This window comes from Leptodactylus fuscus, chromosome 2, assembly GCF_031893055.1.
Source record: "Leptodactylus fuscus isolate aLepFus1 chromosome 2, aLepFus1.hap2, whole genome shotgun sequence".
Lineage (NCBI taxonomy): Eukaryota > Metazoa > Chordata > Amphibia > Anura > Leptodactylidae > Leptodactylus > Leptodactylus fuscus.
In genome coordinates, this window is record NC_134266.1 from 283,062,641 (window position 1) to 283,083,093 (window position 20,453).

Sequence of the window (20,453 nt, forward strand, 5' to 3'; positions counted from 1 at the left end):
ACCTGCCGCAGATTATTCCCTGAAGACTTATTAGTCTTGTTTTCTTTGGGGCCATGAAAAATAAGATTTACTGGAATTCTATTCAATAAGTGCTGAGTACAATGTGACAATGACGTCTGGTGTTTGTATTGGGATGTACCACAAGCATTGATGTCTGTCCTGGTAGCCAAGGAGGTGGATATAGGCCGTGCTGAAATCTACCCCAGCTCATAGCTCATGTCAGTAATCTGGTGTAAATGATGGTAAATGTGACCGGGCCTGGTCCATTGTCTTAGGACAATATGTGTTTATTGATTTCTCATGTACAAAGGTGTCCACAGCCTGTAAGTAAGAAGCCCCCTGTGCCCCATAATGTTACCTATAAAACTACATCTGCTCCTACAAAACACAAGCCCCATAGGAATACAGTGACAGAATTATGTTTTAGTTTTGGCTCTTAGAAAGCAGCGACAAATTGTTATCAAAGTTTCTTTATTCTGAAAAAGTTGCAAAACATAAAACAAAAACATTTCTACATATTTGGTGTCTCCATAATCGCAGCGACATCATCATAAAGGGAAAACATTATTTATGTCACATGGTCAATGGTGAAATTGTTGTTACATTTAATAAAAGTTCATCAATAAATTCCATCTATCCTGAAATGTTACTACTAAAAAATACAACCCGCACAAAAAACTAAGCCCTCATACAGCAACATTAATGGAAAACCGCTCAGTCCTAAAGGTCCAAACTAGAGGTGTCCTGCAGGTTATAGACTGATGGCTCATGTATCGGGGGGTCATCAATATCAGATCAGCGGGGTCTGACTCCTCACACAGCCAGGAGGATAAAATAATGCCACTGTAAAAGAGTCAAGATTTCTAGTTTCTTCTGGATCTGAATTGAGCAGTTCATGTAAGAAAACCTCCGAGTGTATCTGAAGGAAAGCAGTTCTGTAAAGAAGAGACGATGAAGATTCCTGGAAGGCGACTCTGGGTGTAGTAATGGCTGGTAAATATACTTTATATCGGGGTCACATAGTTCATGATACCTATGTACAGAAATACCGGCAGTGACATCTTACTGGTTACACTTTACTGGGGAATTGTTCTTGTTTTGTGACTTCTTCTCTCATGTCTCTTAAGGTTATTTTGTAGGTTAAAACATTTCCCACATTCAGAACATAAATATGGCTTCTCTCCTGTGTGAGTTCTCTCATGTGTCTTAAGATGACTTTGTTGGCTAAAACATTTCCCACATTCTGAGCATGAATATGGCTTCTCTCCTGTGTGAATTCTCTCATGTCTCTTAAGATGTCTTTGTTTGCTAAAACATTTCCCACATTCTGAGCATGAAAAAGGCTTCTCTCCTGTGTGAGTTCTCTCATGATCTACAAGGCTTGATTTGCAGCTAAAACAATTTCCACATTCTGAGCATGAATATGGCTTCTCTCCTGTGTGAGTTCTCTCATGATCTATAAGGCTTGATTTGCAGCTAAAACAATTTCCACATTCTGAGCATGAATATGGCTTCTCTCCTGTGTGAGTTCTCTCATGATCTATAAGGCTTGATTTGCAGCTAAAACAATTTCCACATTCTGAGCATGAATATGGCTTCTCTCCTGTGTGAGTTCTCTCATGTCTCTTAAGATTACTTTCTCGGGTAAAACATTTCCCACATTCTGAGTAAGAAAAAGTCTTATCTGCAATGTGAACTTTCAGATGTTTTGTAAGATACGATTTTTGGTTAAAACATTTTCCACATTCACAACATGAATATGGCTTCTCTCCTGTGTGAGTTCTCTGATGTATTTGGTGATTGTTTGAACTTGTAAAACATTTCCCACATTCTGAGCATGAGAATGGCTTCTCTCCTGTGTGGGTTCTTATATGATCTACAAGTCGTGCTTTTCTGCTAAAATGTTTCCCACATTCAGGACATGGAAATGTTTTTTCATCTCTGTCAGTTCCCTCTTGTATGGAAGGATTAGGTTTCATGTCTGATCTCATGGTTCAGAACCAGAAAAGATTTCCCCAGTCTACGTCCAGGTCTTCTTGTACCAATCTGTGATGATCTTCTCCTTTATATTCGGGGGGTGTCTATGGAGCCGCTCATCCAGTCACCGCCTGCAAAATGAAACAGAATTTTTTTAAACAAAACAATTATAATTTTATTAGTGAGATATTGTAATTCCCGAGACATGTCGCACAATAGTCACCAAATCACCATATGAGGATTTCTTATACACAACAGTGTCAGTAACAAGTAATGAGATATCTAACAATCTACAAATCTACTAAATCTAGTTATTCCGAATACAGAACGGACTCTTATATTGTGTATTAGAAAGTCTACAAACCCTCTACCGGGTCATTAAAGGGGAAATACCAGGAAAGTATTACCCATAGAATACCTGATCGGTGGGGTCTGAATGCAGAGACCCCCACCAGGTAGAATGTAGACCTGTCATGTGGTGGATGACGCCCCCATACGGTTCGGGAGGAGCATCAGAAATAGCTGAAGTAAAGCGATTGGCTATCTCCGGTGCTCCCATTGTTGTGAATAGGAACCCGGTGTTGTCCGTCCACCAACCGACCTACAAGCTGCAGTCAGAATGAATGTGCATTGGGGAAAAACACACCCCATTGTCAGGATCGGAGGGTGTCAGGAGTCAGACCCCGTCGATCAGGTATTTGCAATCTATCATATGGATATAGGATAAATACTTTTTATGGCATAACCCCTTTAACCCCTTCCCGCCACAATCAATTTTCATTTTTGACTCTCCGCCTTCCAAACCCTAAAACTTTATTATTTTTCCGTTCACAGAGCCGTATGAGGGATTAATGTACTTTGTCTGGGGGACAGATTGTATTTTGTAATGTTACCATTTATTATTCTGTACAATGTACTGGGAAGCTGGAAAAGATACTGAATGGGGTGGAACTGGAAAAAATCTGCATTTGTGCGATATTCTTATGGGTTTTCATTTTCAGTCGTTCACTGTACAAAAAATAGACTCTTGCAGCCGCCATATTCTGACACTTGTAACTTTTTCATATCTCCATGTATGGGGATGCATAGGGCTTGGTTTTTGTAGAGCAAGTTGTACTTTTTAGTTACATCATGGATAATGTCTATTGCTTTTTAGTCAAATTTCTATGGAAGGTAAAACAGCAATATAAGGCGACACACCGGTAATTTCAGACACAGGGATACCTAATGTGGACGTGTTTAACTATTATAGGTCTTCTAAGAAAAGGGGGTGATATGAATTTTTTTTATATTTGTTAAAAATTATTTGTACATTTTCCTTTTTTTGGCCTTCCTAGAGGTCTTGAACCTCATTATTATTAATATAACCCATCACGATGCTAATACAACACTGCATTGTATAATATGGGCAGTTCTATTACAGGCTGCATAGAGGAGCCTGTAATACAGGGATATGCCAGACAAGACAACGGAGGCCTTAATGCCTGTGATCACTGCGGTCACTGATCGTGGGTATTACTGCCGGGTCTCTGATGTATAATACAGTGCAATCCCCGTGGCTATTACAGCTGCTCAGCTCCTGGACAGTCTGTATAATCTAATACCCGACATCCATAGTATTATTAATAAGGGTCAATAAATATATTTAGAAGAAATCCCAATTGGTATCCTAATGGTAAAAGTTTTTGGGGTCATGTAAAGCCCTCCAGGGTAGTCACGAGGCAAAGGGATAACTTTCCGCACTGTAATGCAGACAGCACTGCCGGTAATACTAATTGTCGGTATTTTTCAGGCTCTGGAATAATACCTTTCATAGAGTCATAGTCATGTGATCAGTCACGTACAGGGGTGGAGCTTGTTCTTCAATCACTTACTTTATGGTACAAGCTGTTCAGGGCTCTCTGTATGGGGAAGAACAGAATGGTAGAAGAGCTAAGTGAAGGAGGGAAGGGTGGAGGAATAGCTTTGTGCTGGAGAAGTGTGTAGATAACAGGGCTAAGAGTGGGGGAAGGGTGGAAGGAGCATAGCTGACTGTTGGGGGAAGGGTGGAAGTGCAAATGATGTGTGTGTGGGGGACCTGCAGGTAGCAGAGCTAAGTGTATAGCGAGAGCATGGAGAAAGCTGGCTGTATGCGGGTCAACATATGGGGTAGGAAGGAAGCTGAGCTGTGTGTGCAGTAAGGAAAACAGAGAGAATAGGGGCAACATGGTGGCTCAGTGCTTAGCACTATAGCCTTGCAGCACTGGAGTCCTGGGTTCGAATCCTGCCAGGGACAACATCTGCAAGGAGTTTGTATGTTCTCCCCGTGTTTGCATGGATTTCCTCCCATTCTACAAAAAGACATGATAGGGAAAAAAATGTACATTGTGATCCATATATGGATAAAAAAAAACTGAGAAAAAGCAGTGTGGCTGTGTGTGTATGTGCACAATCCGCTCTAAGTATCACTGTATTGAAGTCCAAATGAATAAAATTGGTGCATAAGCTAGCTTACGCTGGGTTCACACCTGCGTTTGGGGTCTCCGTTCTATGGTTTCCGTCTTCTGCATGCCAGAAGACGGAAACCATAGACCGGGTCCGGCCGTGCGCGGCGGTGAGCGTTGTAGGCTCTCCGCCGCAAAACCGTATTTTTTTAATCCGGACACAGAGTAGTGCATGTCCGACTCTGTGTCCGGATTATAAAACCCGGTTTCGCGGCGGAGAGTCTAAAACGCTCACCGCCGCGCACGGCCGGACATCTCTCTCACCCATTCAAATGAATGGGTGAGAGAGACTCCTGCAGGTTTCCGTATCCTGCCTGTGTTTTAGGCAGGAAACGGAAACCTAAGTACGGAGACCGGGCCGCAGATATGAACGAGCCCTTAGAGAAACACACACAGAGTTCTTGTGTATATAGTGGGTTCTGCTTTAATGGAGGGAAAGAGGTAGCTTAACTGGTTGGCGACCGCCAGCTGTAAATTTGCGGTCTTGGTCTCTGAAGTCCGGCCAATAGTAAAAATAAAACAGGCACTAACTAACACCCTGCTCCATATCGATTGATTGGAGCTGAGCTTTAACCCCTTGAATGCTGCGATCAAGCATGACCGCAGCATCTAAGGGGTTCCGCCATGATTGGGGGGTGCCGGTATCTGTAATCTAAATTTTTTTTGAGGGTTGCAGTTTTTCAAAATGGGGTCACTCCTTTTGGGATTCCCCTTTTCTGGTACCTTAGAGGCTCTGTAAACATGACGTGGCGTCCTGCATCTGTACCCCAAAAGCCACATAGCGGTCCTTCCCATCTGCGCCCTGCTGTGTTCCCAAGCTGCAGCTTATGCCGCATGTATGACACTGGTGTACCCAGGATAACGTATGTATTGTCATATGTGATATAAACTGATATTAGGGCACAGGCTGGCACAGAAAGGAGGGAGCGCTATTTGGTTTTTGGCGCACAGATTTAGACAGTTTAGCTTTGGGATGCCATGACACTTTTGCAGAGCTCCTGAAATGCCAGTAAAGTAGAATCCCCTGACATGTTACCCCATTTTGGAAACTACATTTACTTGAAGCAATTCATTCAACAGTTGCTATAATTTATTCTCCAGAAATGAATACGCAGCAGACTGCAAAAAGTGAAAATGACAATTTTTCCAGGAATATGTAATTCCAATGCATAATATGTTGTGTCCGGCTTGTATCAGAGATGAAGGCTCCAAAACCTGTTGTGCCCGGGATACCCGCTTACCAGTTTTTGGAGTGTGTGTCTCTGCTGACACAAACTGGGCACAACATATTTTCCTTTTCAATATCAGCTGCACAATCATTTATTGAAATTAAATGAATGCAATACTCAAGGGTTATAAATGCTCGCTACCCTACTTGATAAATCCCTTTAGGGGTGTAGTTTCCAAAATGGGGTCACAAGTCTGCAGAATCCACTTTACTGGTAATTCAGGGTCTCTGTAAAAGTGATAAGACATCCAAAAACCAAACTGTGCTCCAAAAACCAAAATAGTGCTCCTTCCCTTCTGTGCCCGACTGTGCCCAAACAGCAGTGTATACCCACATCTGATATTATTATCCGGGGTACACCAGTGTCATACATGTGGGTGCAAACTTCCATTTGGGTACACAGCAGGGGGTAGATGTGAAGGGGCGCTATGTGCTTTTAGAGTGCAGATTTAGATTGTTGGTTTGTGGACACCATGTCACATTTGCAGAGACCCTAAAATTTCTCCTACAAAATGGGGTCACTTCTTGGAGAATTCCAATTTACTGGCACCTCCAGGGCTCTGCAAAAACAACATGGTGTCCAGAAATCTGTACCCCAAAAGCTAAAAAGCACAGTGCTCCTTCCCTCCTGAGCCCTGTTGTGTGTCCAAGCAGCAGTGTATACCCACATATATAACTATTTGTCCCCGGGATGGCCCATTTAATGGTTTTATGAGTGTATGTCTCTGATGACTCAGTGGATACAATGTATTGGGCACCAAAATGGCATATTTCTTTAAAAATTTAAATTTTCACATTGCACATTACCCCTTGTGAAATTACTTGAGGGGTGTAGTTTCTAAAATGGGGTCACTTTTGAGGGATTTACATATTATTGGTACTTTAGGGGCTCTGCAAATGTCACATGGCACCTTAACACTATTCCAGCAACCAGTTAAATACATTGTATAGACCAGGGGTCTAAAACGCGCGGCACGTGGGCCAACTGCGGCCTTCGGGACAATAGTTTGCGGCACCCGGTGGAATCCGGGAGTTAAACTATGGCGGTTGCCTGGAAGTTGGGCGGCCGCCATAGCTGCTGGGTGTCTACTGTTTTACACAGTAGACACCCAGTGCTAATGCCTCCAGTCAGTGCCCGCATCGATTGGAGGCATTAACCCCTATTTTGCCCGTGATCGCCGACACCTGGAGTATGCTCCAGGGCTGACGTCACGTTGGGATGACAGAAGGGAGCCTTGTAAAGACTCCCCGGCCGGTCTGCAGTGATTTTCTTTTGCAGGCTGCTCTATGCATCCTGCTAAAGAAATGATAATTTTTTGCAATATATTACAATGCATTAGCAATGTAATGCATTGCATTAGTGATCAGACCCCCTGGGGTTCAAGACCCCTAGGAGGTGTAATAAATCCAAAAAATAAATAAAATATATTAAAAAAATGTAAAAGTATTTAAAATTCAAATCACGCCCTTTTCCCTAGAACACATATAAAAGTATTCTAAGACTGTGAAGCACATCCATGTTAGGTCTCCCTGTGTCCGGAAAAACTCGCTGTACAAATCTATAACAATATTTCTCCAGTACGGTAAACACCACAGCAGGAAACAGAGTCAAAAGGGCCAAACCGACGTTTTTTCACTGTTTTGCCTCTGATAAAAATTTGAATAAAAAAATAATCAAAGCAAAAGCAATTCCCCAAAATGGTAGAACTGGGAAGTACACCCGGCCCCGCAAAAAAAGACGCCCTATACATCCCCGTACACAGAAGTATAAAAAAGTTACGGGTGTCAGAACATGGCGACTTTTAAAAATAAAAAAATTGGGAAAACCTGATGCGGCCCAGCCTCACCCAGACTCTACCTCCAGCGGCCCCCGGGTAAATTGAGTTTGAGACCCCTGGTATAGACAAAGAACAGGTTGGACCAGTATAATTAGCATAACATGATTAGGGGCAAAGTGGTCACATGGTTCAGGAGAGGAGTCGCATCTCATTATGGCTGAGGGGGGTGAGCTCTCTAAAACGGCTGCAGGCATCGCCCCACATGGCCCTGGAAGCCAAAATGGAGGTTACACAAGCGGATATCGCCCACAGTATATGTGTGAGCAGAACAGAGGCGGTATACAGCTGGAAACCAACATATAGGTTGTAGAGATCTGAGGTTTCTTTCATATATGACTAAGTACAATAGCACTCACTGAGCGCGGTGTATACAGAGATGGGGATGTGAGGACGGTAATAACCAGTCTCTGCCTTCTCTAGAGGAGCTCCGGATGTAGTCACAGCCGACTCCCCAGATCTGCAGCTACTAAACACTACAATGACGTACGGGTATATAGTCTATGGCCGCTCCTGAACTGGTTAATGGAGTTACATTTTCTCATTAATTTCCTGCACCAAAACTTTTTGTAAATAATAAAAAAGTAAAAGGAAATAAATAAAAAAGATATTTCCTGGTCCATAAAAACCTGAAGACAAATCTAAAACAAAAATGTCTACATTTCTGTATTTTATCTCTTTGCTGCCCAAAAAATGTTAAAAAGTGTTTAATAACTCCTGGGTTACCCAATAGGAAAATACAAAAATGTCCTGGTCATTAAGGGGTTACATAAGGGGTAAAATGACTGTTCTGGTTATTACAGGGTTAATATGGAGACCTCCACACGGGGACAGACATAACCCATACACATGACATATACAGACACCTATTCCTTATAGTCCACCATCATTACAGTATATTATAGTCAGTGATATTCTACTCACCAGACGGGGGCGCTCCGCACTCTCAGCTCAGGTATATATATATATCTCCTGTCAGGGTCTCCTCCTCAGGTAAGTTCCCTCCTTGTAAGTCCTCTGGTAAATAAACCTCCTGGACAATGCTTGGATCTATATAGCCCTATGGTGGCCACATCTGCCCTCCCCCATTACCTCCTTCCTGATCAGAGACACTATTGAGGATGACACTGGGCTCCACCTCATACAATATCCTCCTGAGACCCCCCACCATGCACACATTGTATCTGCATTGTACCTATTGTCCCCCCCCCCCCCCATTTATCATCTGTAAGAGATTCCTGAGATACTCCGAGACCTTCTCATGTGAGAATCAGGAGAGACAATGGACATCTTACATCCTGATGTCCAGACCTGAGACCATCCCCCGGACCCTCCATCATTATCTCATAGACATGACCATCCCCCGGACCCTCCATCATTATCCCATAGACATGACCATCCCCGGACCCTCCATCATTATCCCATAGACATGACCATCCCCGGACCCTCCATCATTATCCCATAGACATGACCATCCCCCGGACCCTCCATCATTATTCCATAGACATGACCATCCCCCGGACCCTCCATCATTATCCCATAGACATGACCATCCCCGGACCCTCCATCATTATCCCATAGACATGACCATCCCCTGGACCCTCCATCATTATCCCATAGACATGACCATCCCCCGGACCCTCCATCATTATCCCATAGACATGACCATCCCCCGGACCCTCCATCATTATCCCATAGACATGACCATCCCCCGGACCCTCCATCATTATCCTATAGACATGACCATCCCCCGGACCCTCCATCATTATCCCATAGACATGACCATCCCCCGGACCCTCCATCATTATTCCATAGACATGACCATCCCCCGGACCCTCCATCATTATCCCATAGACATGACCATCCCCCGAACCCTCCATCATTATCCCATAGACATGACCATCCCCCGGACCCTCCATCATTATCCCATAGACATGACCATCCCCCCCTCCATCATTATCCCATAGACATGACCATCCCCCGGACCCTCCATCATTATCCCATAGACATGACCATCCCCCCGGACCCTCCATCATTATTCCATAGACATGACCATCCCCCGGACCCTCAGTTATTATTAGAGATGAGCGAACAGTAAAATGTTGGAGGTTCGATATTCGTTTCGAGTAGCCCCTCAATATTCGACTACTCGAATCGACTATCAAACCCTATTATAGTCTATGGGGGGAATATGCTCGTTTCAGGGGTAGGCAACATTCAATCAAATTATACTTAGCAAGTCCACGAGTGAGGGTCGGGCTGGATCCTCCGAGAAGTCTTCTCCTTGCAGCGTCCCCGCGGCGTCTTCCGGCTCTGAATTCACTCTGCCAGGGATTGGGCCGGGGCAGAGCCAACCGCGCATAACCGCACTACAAGCGGACAGGGAATCAGGGAATGCAGTTTGTGAGGGAAGGGGGGTAAGGGGGATTAGCAGGGTGGGTCTACATCAAATGTTCACCTTAGGGCCCAGCTATTCCTAGTTACACCTCTCAGTCCTATCCTGAGTACACCTATAGTCCAGCAGATAACTCTGACCCCATGGATTTCTTGGCCAATAGTCTTGGCCCAGTTTGTCAGGAGAGTTTTATCTTGTCCGACCACAAAAGAATATTGATGTCACCGAATAGTGATGTCACCGTCTCCCTGTATTTTTTTTATGTATATTGTGAGCCCATATAGGGATATATCTCTGTCTGTCTGTCCGTCCGTCCGTCTGTCTGTTCTCTAATGCGAACCAAACGACTGGACCGATCTTCATCAAATTTGGTACAGAGATACTTCAGATATCTGGGAAGGTTTTAGACGAGACTCCAACTCGCTCGGACGTACCGTTGCTGAGATACAGCATTCCAAACACAGTGCCCCCCCCCCCTTAGCCAATACAAACCTGCAATACTTTCACTCATATTCCAACTGCAATACACACGGTCACTCCACATGCACAATACCACACTGATATCCAAACTGAGATACATGCATCAGAGGATTAGATACACAGATCAGCACACAGTATCACACAGGGGAGGATTAGATACAGGGGTCTGCACACGGTCCCACACACCAGAGGATTAAATACGCACTTCTGCACACAGTTATACACACTGAAGGATTTGATACGTGTATCTGCACACGGTTCCACATGCCGAAGGATTAGATACAGGCGTCTACACACAGTTCCACACTCCAGAGGATTAGATACGCGCGTCTGCACACATTTGTACACGCCATAGGATTAGATACACACGTCTGCACACAGTACCACATGCAGTAGGATTAGATATGCACGTCTACACATAGTTCCACATGACGAAGGATTAGATATGCGCCTCTTCACACAATACCACACAGGGGAGGATTAGATACGTGTGTGTGTGCACACAGTATCGCACTTTGGAGGATTAGATACATGCCTCTGCACACAGTACCACAAGCCAGAGAATTAGATACGCGTCTCAGCACACAGTATCACACAGGGGAGGATTAGATACGCGCGTCTACACACAGTTCCACACGCCATAGGATTAGATAAGCAGGTCTGCACACAGTACCACCTGCCGTAGGATTAGATACGTGCGTCTGCTTACAGATCCACACACCAGAGGAATAAATACATGCATCTTCACACAGTTGTACACGCCATAGGATTAGATACACACGTCTGCATACAGTACCACATTCTGTAGGATTAGATACGCGCGTCTACACACAGTTCCACACGCCGTAGGATTAGATACGCGCCTCTTCACACAATACCACACAGGGGAGGATTAGATACGTGCATCTGCACACAGTACCACATGCCAAAGTCATTAGATACGCGCGTCTGCACACAGTTTCACTTACTGGGGGATTAGATACGCGCCTCTTCACACAATACCACACGGGGAGGATTAGATATGTGCATCTGCACAAAGTACCACACCAACAAGGATTGGATACTTGCATCTAAACACAGTACTACATGGGGAAGGATTAGATACAGCTTTACTCCAGGTATCCATAACAACTGATCACAGGTTTTTCACTGACATCCAAAATGAGATACACATAATCACATGACGCTTATGGACATACACAGAAACAACATACAAAATACATCAGTGCAAAACTGGACAATTCTTATGGGCTCACTACACAAACATAAAATGTAATATACCCGTGCGAAGCCGGGTCCTCCCTCTAGATATACTGTATATATATATATATATATATATATATATATATATATATATATATATAGATCACAATGTACTTTTTTTCCCCTATCAGTAGATCTTTGTAGAATCGGAGGAAATCCAGGCAAACACGGGGAGAACATACAGACTCCTTGCAGATGTTGTTCCTGGTGGGATTTAAACCCAGGACTCCAGTGCTGCGAGGTTGCAGTGCTGAGCCAGCGTGTTGCCCCCGTCTCCCTGTATTCTCCTCCAGTTACTGCACTGCTGCTGATGCTGCTCCTAGATATCTACCACCATAACCCGCTGCTATTAGTAATAGAACCGCCATGTGTATCTATAACACCCCGGGCACAGACCTGTCCCTAATAAATGGGGGATTTTTGGAATTTTTTTAAATGTTACCAAAAATGAGAACAAATTGTCCTAATACGGAACCAAATAGAAGAGAAAGCTATGAAACATGAGGAAGAGTCACTCCCTAAACTGGGGGCCCCTAAACATAGGACCTATTAGTAATCTGTAATATATCCGAGCCATCCACATGAAACTGCGAGATGTGTAAGGCCGAGTCTGGGGCAGAACTAGCACAGAAGTGCAACAATAGCACTAAGGTTACTAAAGGGCAATTCCGGCCCAATCATTCAATGTAAATGAGAGTGTATGCGCAACGTCTGCGCTATTAGCACTGTCTGAATGGAAATGCACAAAGCAGGATTGGGATTAACAAAGCCACAATCCCAGCCTAAGGCGCTGCGTCACTTCTCAATATCAGCACCACCCGACCTCCATGTCTATGAATGTGCTAAAGATAGTCAGGAGCTCGGATACAGCGAGTGTCGCCCCCTATAGGTGCAGAGCTCTGTATATATGTCACTGGCTCCTCGATGGGCCAGTCCGACCCTGCCCATACCTCCATGCCCTGCCGCTCTAAGATCTTGGACCTGTATGCACTTGGCGCACCGGCACCTGCTGGTTGTTCTGTGGTATCACAAGGGATGCAGGTGTTATAGTAGGACCTAATGGGGGCAGTAGTCCCTCTGATAGATGAGATGGTGTAATGGTCACGGTAGCTGTAGTGGTGGTCCTGACTGCGGGGACCTCTCATAGGACACAGCAAGTCAATTGTCAAATGAAGGAAAGCAAAAGACACAGTCCTATGTTAACCGAAGGTTTCTTTACTGAGGACTCTGATATAGTGCCGCCATACCTCACAGTGATACAGTCTCATGTACAATACAGCGGGGGCATGTGAGGAGGACTACCATATAGTGCCGCCATACCTCACAGTGATACAGTCTCATGTACAATACAGCGGGGGCATGTGAGGAGGACTACCATATAGTGCCGCCATACCTCACAGTGATACAGTCTCATGTACAATACAGCGGGGGCATGTGAGGAGGACTACCATATAGTGCCGCCATACCTCCCAGTGATACAGTCTCATGTACAATACAGCGGGTGCATGTGAGGAGGACTACCATATAGTGCCGCCATACCTCCCAGTTATACAGTCTCATGTACAGTACAGCGGGTGCATGTGAGGAGGACTACCATATAGTGCCGCCATACCTCACAGTGATACAGTCTCATGTACAATACAGCGGGGGCATGTGAGGAGGACTACCATATAGTGCCGCCATACCTCACAGTGATACAGTCTCATGTACAATACAGCGGGTGCATGTGAGGAGGACTACCATATAGTGCCGCCATATGTTACAGTGATACGGTCTCATGTACAGTACAGCAGGTGTATGTGAGGAGGACTACCATATAGTGCCGCCATACCTCACAGTGATACAGTCTCATGTACAATACAGCGGGTGCATGTGAGGAGGACTACCATATAGTGCCGCCATACCTCACAGTGATACAGTCTCATGTACAGTACAGCGGGTGTATGTGAGGAGGACTACCATATAGTGCCGCCATACCTCCCAGTTATACAGTCTCATGTACAGTACAGCGGGTGCATGTGAGGAGGACTACCATATAGTGCCGCCATACCTCACAGTGATACAGTCTCATGTACAATACAGCGGGGGCATGTGAGGAGGACTACCATATAGTGCCGCCATACCTCACAGTGATACAGTCTCATGTACAATACAGCGGGTGCATGTGAGGAGGACTACCATATAGTGCCGCCATACCTCACAGTGATACAGTCTCATGTACAATACAGCGGGTGCATGTGAGGAGGACTACCATATAGTGCCGCCATATGTTACAGTGATACGGTCTCATGTACAGTACAGCAGGTGTATGTGAGGAGGACTACCATATAGTGCCGCCATACCTCACAGTGATACAGTCTCATGTACAGTACAGCGGGTGTATGTGAGGAGGACTACCATATAGTGCCGCCATACCTCACAGTGATACAGTCTCATGTACAATACAGCGGGTGCATGTGAGGAGGACTACCATATAGTGCCGCCATATGTTACAGTGATACGGTCTCATGTACAATACAGCGGGTGCATGTGAGGAGGACTACCATATAGTGCCGCCATACCTCACAGTGATACAGTCTCATGTACAGTACAGCGGGTGTATGTGAGGAGGACTACCATATAGTGCCGCCATACCTCACAGTGATACAGTCTCATGTACAATACAGCGGGTGCCTGTGAGGAGGACTACCATATAGTGCCGCCATACCTCACAGTGATACAGTCTCATGTACAATACAGCGGGTACATGTGAGGAGGACTACCATATAGTGCCGCCATACCTCACAGTGATACAGTCTCCTGTACAATACAGCGGGTGCATGTGAGGAGGACTACCATATAGTGCCGCCATACCTCACAGTGATACAGTCTCATGTACAATACAGCGGGGGCATGTGAGGAGGACTACCATATAGTGCCGCCATACCTCCCAGTGATACAGTCTCATGTACAATACAGCGGGTACATGTGAGGAGGACTACCATATAGTGCCGCCATACCTCACAGTGATACAGTCTCATGTACAATACAGCGGGGGCATGTGAGGAGGATTCCCTTGTAAGCTGACAGGTAATGGCTGATGCTGACACAACTTTCCTCAGATTTGGTATTTAGAGTATTGAGGAGACACAGTCCAGGTTATAGATACAGAAGAGGGATGTTCCCTGTTTGGCTCCCAGTCGGTGACTAATTTGGGGTGTATGTAGTTAGTCACGGTTACTGGGCTGCGGTATCCGATAGCCGGACGCAGACCTAATACACGTGGCCTGGATACCACGGAGCACTGGACATGAGCGGAGGCCTTCTTTAGGTTCAGGAATACAGAAAGGCTCCTCTCTAGCTGCTCCTTTCTGTCAGGCTCTCTCCTTCTTGGAGGCAGTAGCAGTATGGCGGTATTATCCCCTCTGTATGGACTGGTGAATGGTCCTAGGAGACTCTGTATCTTACATGGCCTGTGAGATTCACCATGTGGCTCCTGGGGTGTGGCCGGAGGAATCTGAAGGTCCTGCCTGGAGTTGGAGTAGCAGCAGGAGCGGTTACCTCACACACTGCACTCTCCACAACATGGCCGCTCTGTTACCTCACACACTGCACTCTCCACAACATGGCCGCTCTGTTACCTCACACACTGCACTCTCCACAACATGGCCGCTCTGTTACCTCACACACTGCACTCTCCACAACATGGCCGCTCTGTTACCTCACACACTGCACTCTCCACAACATGGCCGCTCTGTTACCTCACACACTGCACTCTCCACAACATGGCCGCTCTGTTACCTCACACACTGCACTCTCCACAACATGGCCGCTCTGTTACCTCACACACTGCACTCTCCACAACATGGCCGCTCTGTTACCTCACACACTACACTCTCCACAACATGGCCGCTCTGTTACCTCACACACTGCACTCTCCACAACATGGCCGCTCTGTTACCTCACACACTGCACTCTCCACAACATGGCCGCTCTGTTACCTCACACACTGCACTCTCCACAACATGGCCGCTCTGTTACCTCACACACTGCACTCTCCACAACATGGCCGCTCTGTTACCTCACACACTGCACTCTCCACAACATGGCCGCTCTGTTACCTCACACACTGCACTCTCCACAACATGGCCGCTCTGTTACCTCACACACTGCACTCTAAACAACATGGCCGCTCCGTTACCACACACATTGCACTCTCCACAACATGGCCGCTCCGTTACCTCACACACTGCACTCTCCACAACATGGCCGCTCCGTTACCTCACACACTGCACTCTCCACAACATGGCCGCTCTGTTACCTCACACACTGCACTCTCCACAACATGGCCGCTCTGTTACCTCACACACTGCACTCTCCACAACATGGCCGCTCCGTTACCTCACACACTGCACTCTCCACAACATGGCCGCTCTGTTACCTCACACACTACACTCTCCACAACATGGCCGCTCCGTTACCTCACACACTGCACTCTCCACAACATGGCCGCTCTGGTCTCCTGTCACCTGCTAAGAGGAAGGCGGGGCTAAAGTCTCCACCCACAGCTTACTAGAAAGTTCTGCTCGTGCTGTGTATGGAGAGATTGGGATCCGACCATCACATGCACCTACATAGAGTGACCCATAGGTGGCAGCAGAATAGTACATGGCAATAACCACAATGTATACACACAGGAGATACAGAGTATACAATAGATAGTGATACTCAGTATTAGTACAGTGTGAGAGACATGACATAGCATACAACTATTATAATGGCAGGAAGGAGTGGACTGGGACACTACAGTTCTATGAAAGATACTTCAGGTTTTATGGTTTATGGTATAATACAGAGCTGTGTCGGTGCAGGCGATTATATATGGAGGACTCGCTGGTGATTTTGGTGCCAGAAAAAAGTCCTAGTTGACCTGTCGGTTTTGTTGTACTGAGAATATTGTAACCGGGGGGTGGACCTGACATTTTGAGGACCCCAAACATAATGATGTCTGGAGCTCCCTAATAAAAGTGATTAGGCCACGCCCCCTCTTTACAATAACCGCCCCCATGTGCAAGTCAAAAAATCTGGATAAAATAGTGCAAGAAAATGCCAAACTCCCTACAATGCGCCCCTCCATATTATACATAGGACTGCGGCACACAGTATAACCCCCCTTCACTGGCCCCCACATAAGAAGTGTATGGAGCTTTCTGGAGCTGAAGTGGGGGCCAGGACAGGAGCGAGGATTGATGAGTAAATATCGGCCCCTACCTGGTCTCTGGGGTCCCGCACATGGGTTGTATACTAAACAAATCCGCCCCTGATCACAAATATTCCCAGATCCCATTCTGACGCCCGGTCTCATGACCCATTCAGTGCGGGCAGGTAATAAATCCCACAATTGTTACAGGACTTGAGGATGTTATATGTCTGGTTGAATATCTCCATATTACAGCGATATGAATCCGGCCTTCATGAGAACCTGCCGCAGATTATTCCCTGTAGACTTATTAGTCTTGTTTTCTTTGAGATGATGAAAAATAAGATTTACTGGAATTCTATTCAATAAGTGCTGACTACAATGTGACACTGACGTCTGGTGTTTGTATTGGGATGTACCACAAGCATTGATGTCTGTCCTGGTAGCCAAGGAGGTGGATATAGGCCGTGCTGAAATCTACCCCAGCTCATAGCTCATGTCAGTAATCTGGTGTAAATGATGGTAAATGTGACGGGGCCTGGTCCATTGTCTTAGGACAATATGTGTTTATTGATTTCTCATGTACAAAGGTGTCCACAGCCTGTAAGTAAGAAGCCCCCTGTGCCCCATAATGTTACCTATAAAACTACATCTGCTCCTACAAAACACAAGCCCCATAGGAATACAGTGACAGAATTATGTTTTAGTTTTGGCTCTTAGAAAGCAGCGACAAATTGTTATCAAAGTTTCTTTATTCTGAAAAAGTTGCAAAACATAAAACAAAAACATTTCTACATATTTGGTGTCTCCATAATCGAGTGTATCTGAAGGAAAGCAGTTCTGTAAAGAAGAGACGATGAAGATTCCTGGAAGGCGACTCTGGGTGTAGTAATGGCTGGTAAATATACTTTATATCAGGGTCACATAGTTCATGATACCTATGTACAGAAATACCGGCAGTGACATCTTACTGGTTACACTTTACTGGGGAATTGTTCTTGTTTTGTGACTTCTCTCATGTCTCTTAAGGTTATTTTGTAGGTTAAAACATTCCCACATTCTGAGCATGAATATGGCTTCTCTTGTGTGTGAACTCTTAGATGAGTCACTAGACTTGATTTGAACGTAAAACGTTTTCCACATTCTGAGCAAGAAAAAGTGTTGTCTGCAATGTGAACTTTCAGATGTTTTGTAATATATGATTTTTGGTTAAAACATTTTCCACATTCACAACATGAATATGGCTTCTCTCCTGTGTGAGTTCTCTGATGTCTTTGGAGATTGTTTGAACTTGTAAAACATTTCCCACATTCTGAGCATGAGAATGGCTTCTCTCCTGTGTGGGTTCTTATATGATCTACAAGTCGTACTTTTTTGCTAAAATGTTTCCCACATTCAGGACATGGAAATGTTTTTTCATCTCTGTCAGTTCCCTCATGTATGGAAGGATTAGGTTTCATGTCTGAGTTTATGGTTCAGAACCAGAAAAGATTTCCCCAGTCTACGTCCAGGTCTTCTTGTACCAATCTGTGATGATCTTCTCCTTTATATTCGGGGGGTGTCTATGGAGCCGCTCATCCAGTCTCCGCCTGCAAAATGAAACAGAATTTTTTCAAAACAATTATAATTTTATAAGTGAGATATTGTAATTACCGAGACATGTCGCACAATAGTCACCAAATCACCATATGAGGATTTCTTATACACAACAGTGTCAGTAACAAGTAATGAGATATCTAACAATCTACAAATCTACTAAATCTAGTTATTCCGAATACAGAACGGACTCTTATATTGTGTATTAGAAAGTCTACAAACCCTCTACCGGGTCATTAAAGGGGAAATACCAGGAAAGTATTACCCATAGAATACCTGATTGGTGGGGTCTGACTGCAGAGACCCCCACCAGGCAGAATGTAGACCTGTCATGTGGTGGATGACGCCCCCATTCACTTTTTATTTATTATTTTTCCGTTCACAGAGCCGTATGAGGGATTAATGTACTTTGTCTGGGGGACAGATTGTAATTTGTAATGTTACCATTTATTATTCTGTACAATGTACTGGGAAGCTGGAAAAGATACTGAATGGGGTGGAATTGGAAAAAATCTGCATTTGTGCGATATTCTTATGGGTTTTCATTTTCAGTCGTTCACTGTACAAAAAATAGACTCTTGCAGCCGCCATACTCTGACACTTGTAACTTTTTCATATCTCCATGTATGGGGATGCATAGGGCTTGGTTTTTGTGGAGCAAGTTGTACTTTTTAGTTACATCATGGATAATGTCTATTGCTTTTTATTCAAATTTCTATGGGAAGTAAAACAGCAATATAATGTGACACACCGGTAATTTCAGACACAGGGATACCTAATGTGGACGTGTTTAACTATTATAGATGTTGTAAGAAAAGGGGGTGATATGAATTTTTTTTATATTTGTTAAAAATGATTTCTACATTTCCCTTTTTTTGGCCTTCCTAGAGGTCTTGAACCTCATTATTATTAATATAACCCATCACAATGCTAATACAACACTGCATTGTATAATATGGGCAGTTCTATTACAGGCTGCATAGAGGAGCCTGTAATACAGGGATATGCCAGACAAGACAACGGAGGCCTTAATGCCTGTGATCACTGCGGGCACTGATCGTGGGTATTACTGCCGGGTCTCTGATGTATAATACAGTGCAATCCCCGTGGCTATTACAGCTGCTCAGCTCCTGGACAGTCTGTATAATCTAATACCCCGACATCCATAGTATTATTAATAAGGGTCAATAAATATATTTAGAAGAAATCCCAATTGGTATCCTAATGGTAAAAGTTTTTGGGGTCATGTAAAGACCTCCAGGGTAGTCACAAGGCAAGGGGATAACTTTCCGCACTGTAATGCAGACAGCACTGCCGGTAATACTAATTGTCGGTATTTTTCAGGCTCTGGAATAATACCTTTCATAGAGTCATAGTCATGTGATCAGTCACGTACAGGGGTGGAGCTTGTTCTTCAATAACTTACTTTATGGTACAAGCTGTTCAGGGCTCTCTGTATGGGGAAGAACAGAATGGTAGAAGAGCTAAGTGAAGGAGGGAAGGGTGGAGGAAGAGCTTTGTGCTGGAGAAGTGTGTAGATAACAGGGGTAAGAGTGGGGGAAGGGTGGAAGGAGCATAGCTGACTGTTGGGGGAAGGCTGGAAATGCAAATGATGTGTGTGTGGGGGACCTGCAGGTAGCAGAGCTAAGTGTATAGCGAGAGCATGGAGAAAGCTGGCTGTATGCGGGTCAATATATGGGGTAGGGAGGAAGCTGAGCTGTGTGTGCAGTAAGGAAAACAGAGAGAATAGGGGCAACATGGTGGCTCAGTGCTTAGCACTATAGCCTTGCAGTGCTGGAGTCCTGGGTTCGAATCCTGCTAGGGACAACATCTGCAAGGAGTTTGCATGTTCTCCCCGTGTTTGCATGGATTTCCTCCCATTCTACAAAAAGACATGATAGGGAAAAAAAGGTACATTGTGATCTATATATGGTTCACAATCTACATTTAAAAAACAAAACAAAACTGAGTATGTGTGTGTGTGTGAGCACAATCCGCTCTAAGTATCACCGTATTG

General features: G+C 44.9%; 1 protein-coding gene across 1 annotated transcript in view; it reads right to left on the reverse strand.

Moving 5' to 3' along the window:
- LOC142194231 (uncharacterized) overlaps window positions 1-20,453 on the reverse strand; it is a 126,662-nt gene that overhangs the window by 34,834 nt on the left and 71,375 nt on the right. Inside the window, exons 6-8 of the mRNA XM_075263246.1 lie at window positions 19,863-19,889; window positions 17,819-18,273; window positions 1,148-1,986 (exon numbers count right to left, since the gene is read on the reverse strand). Coding sequence (XP_075119347.1) covers window positions 1,148-1,986; window positions 17,819-18,273; window positions 19,863-19,889 — 1,321 coding nt within the window. The remainder of the gene's footprint in view (window positions 1-1,147; window positions 1,987-17,818; window positions 18,274-19,862; window positions 19,890-20,453) is intronic.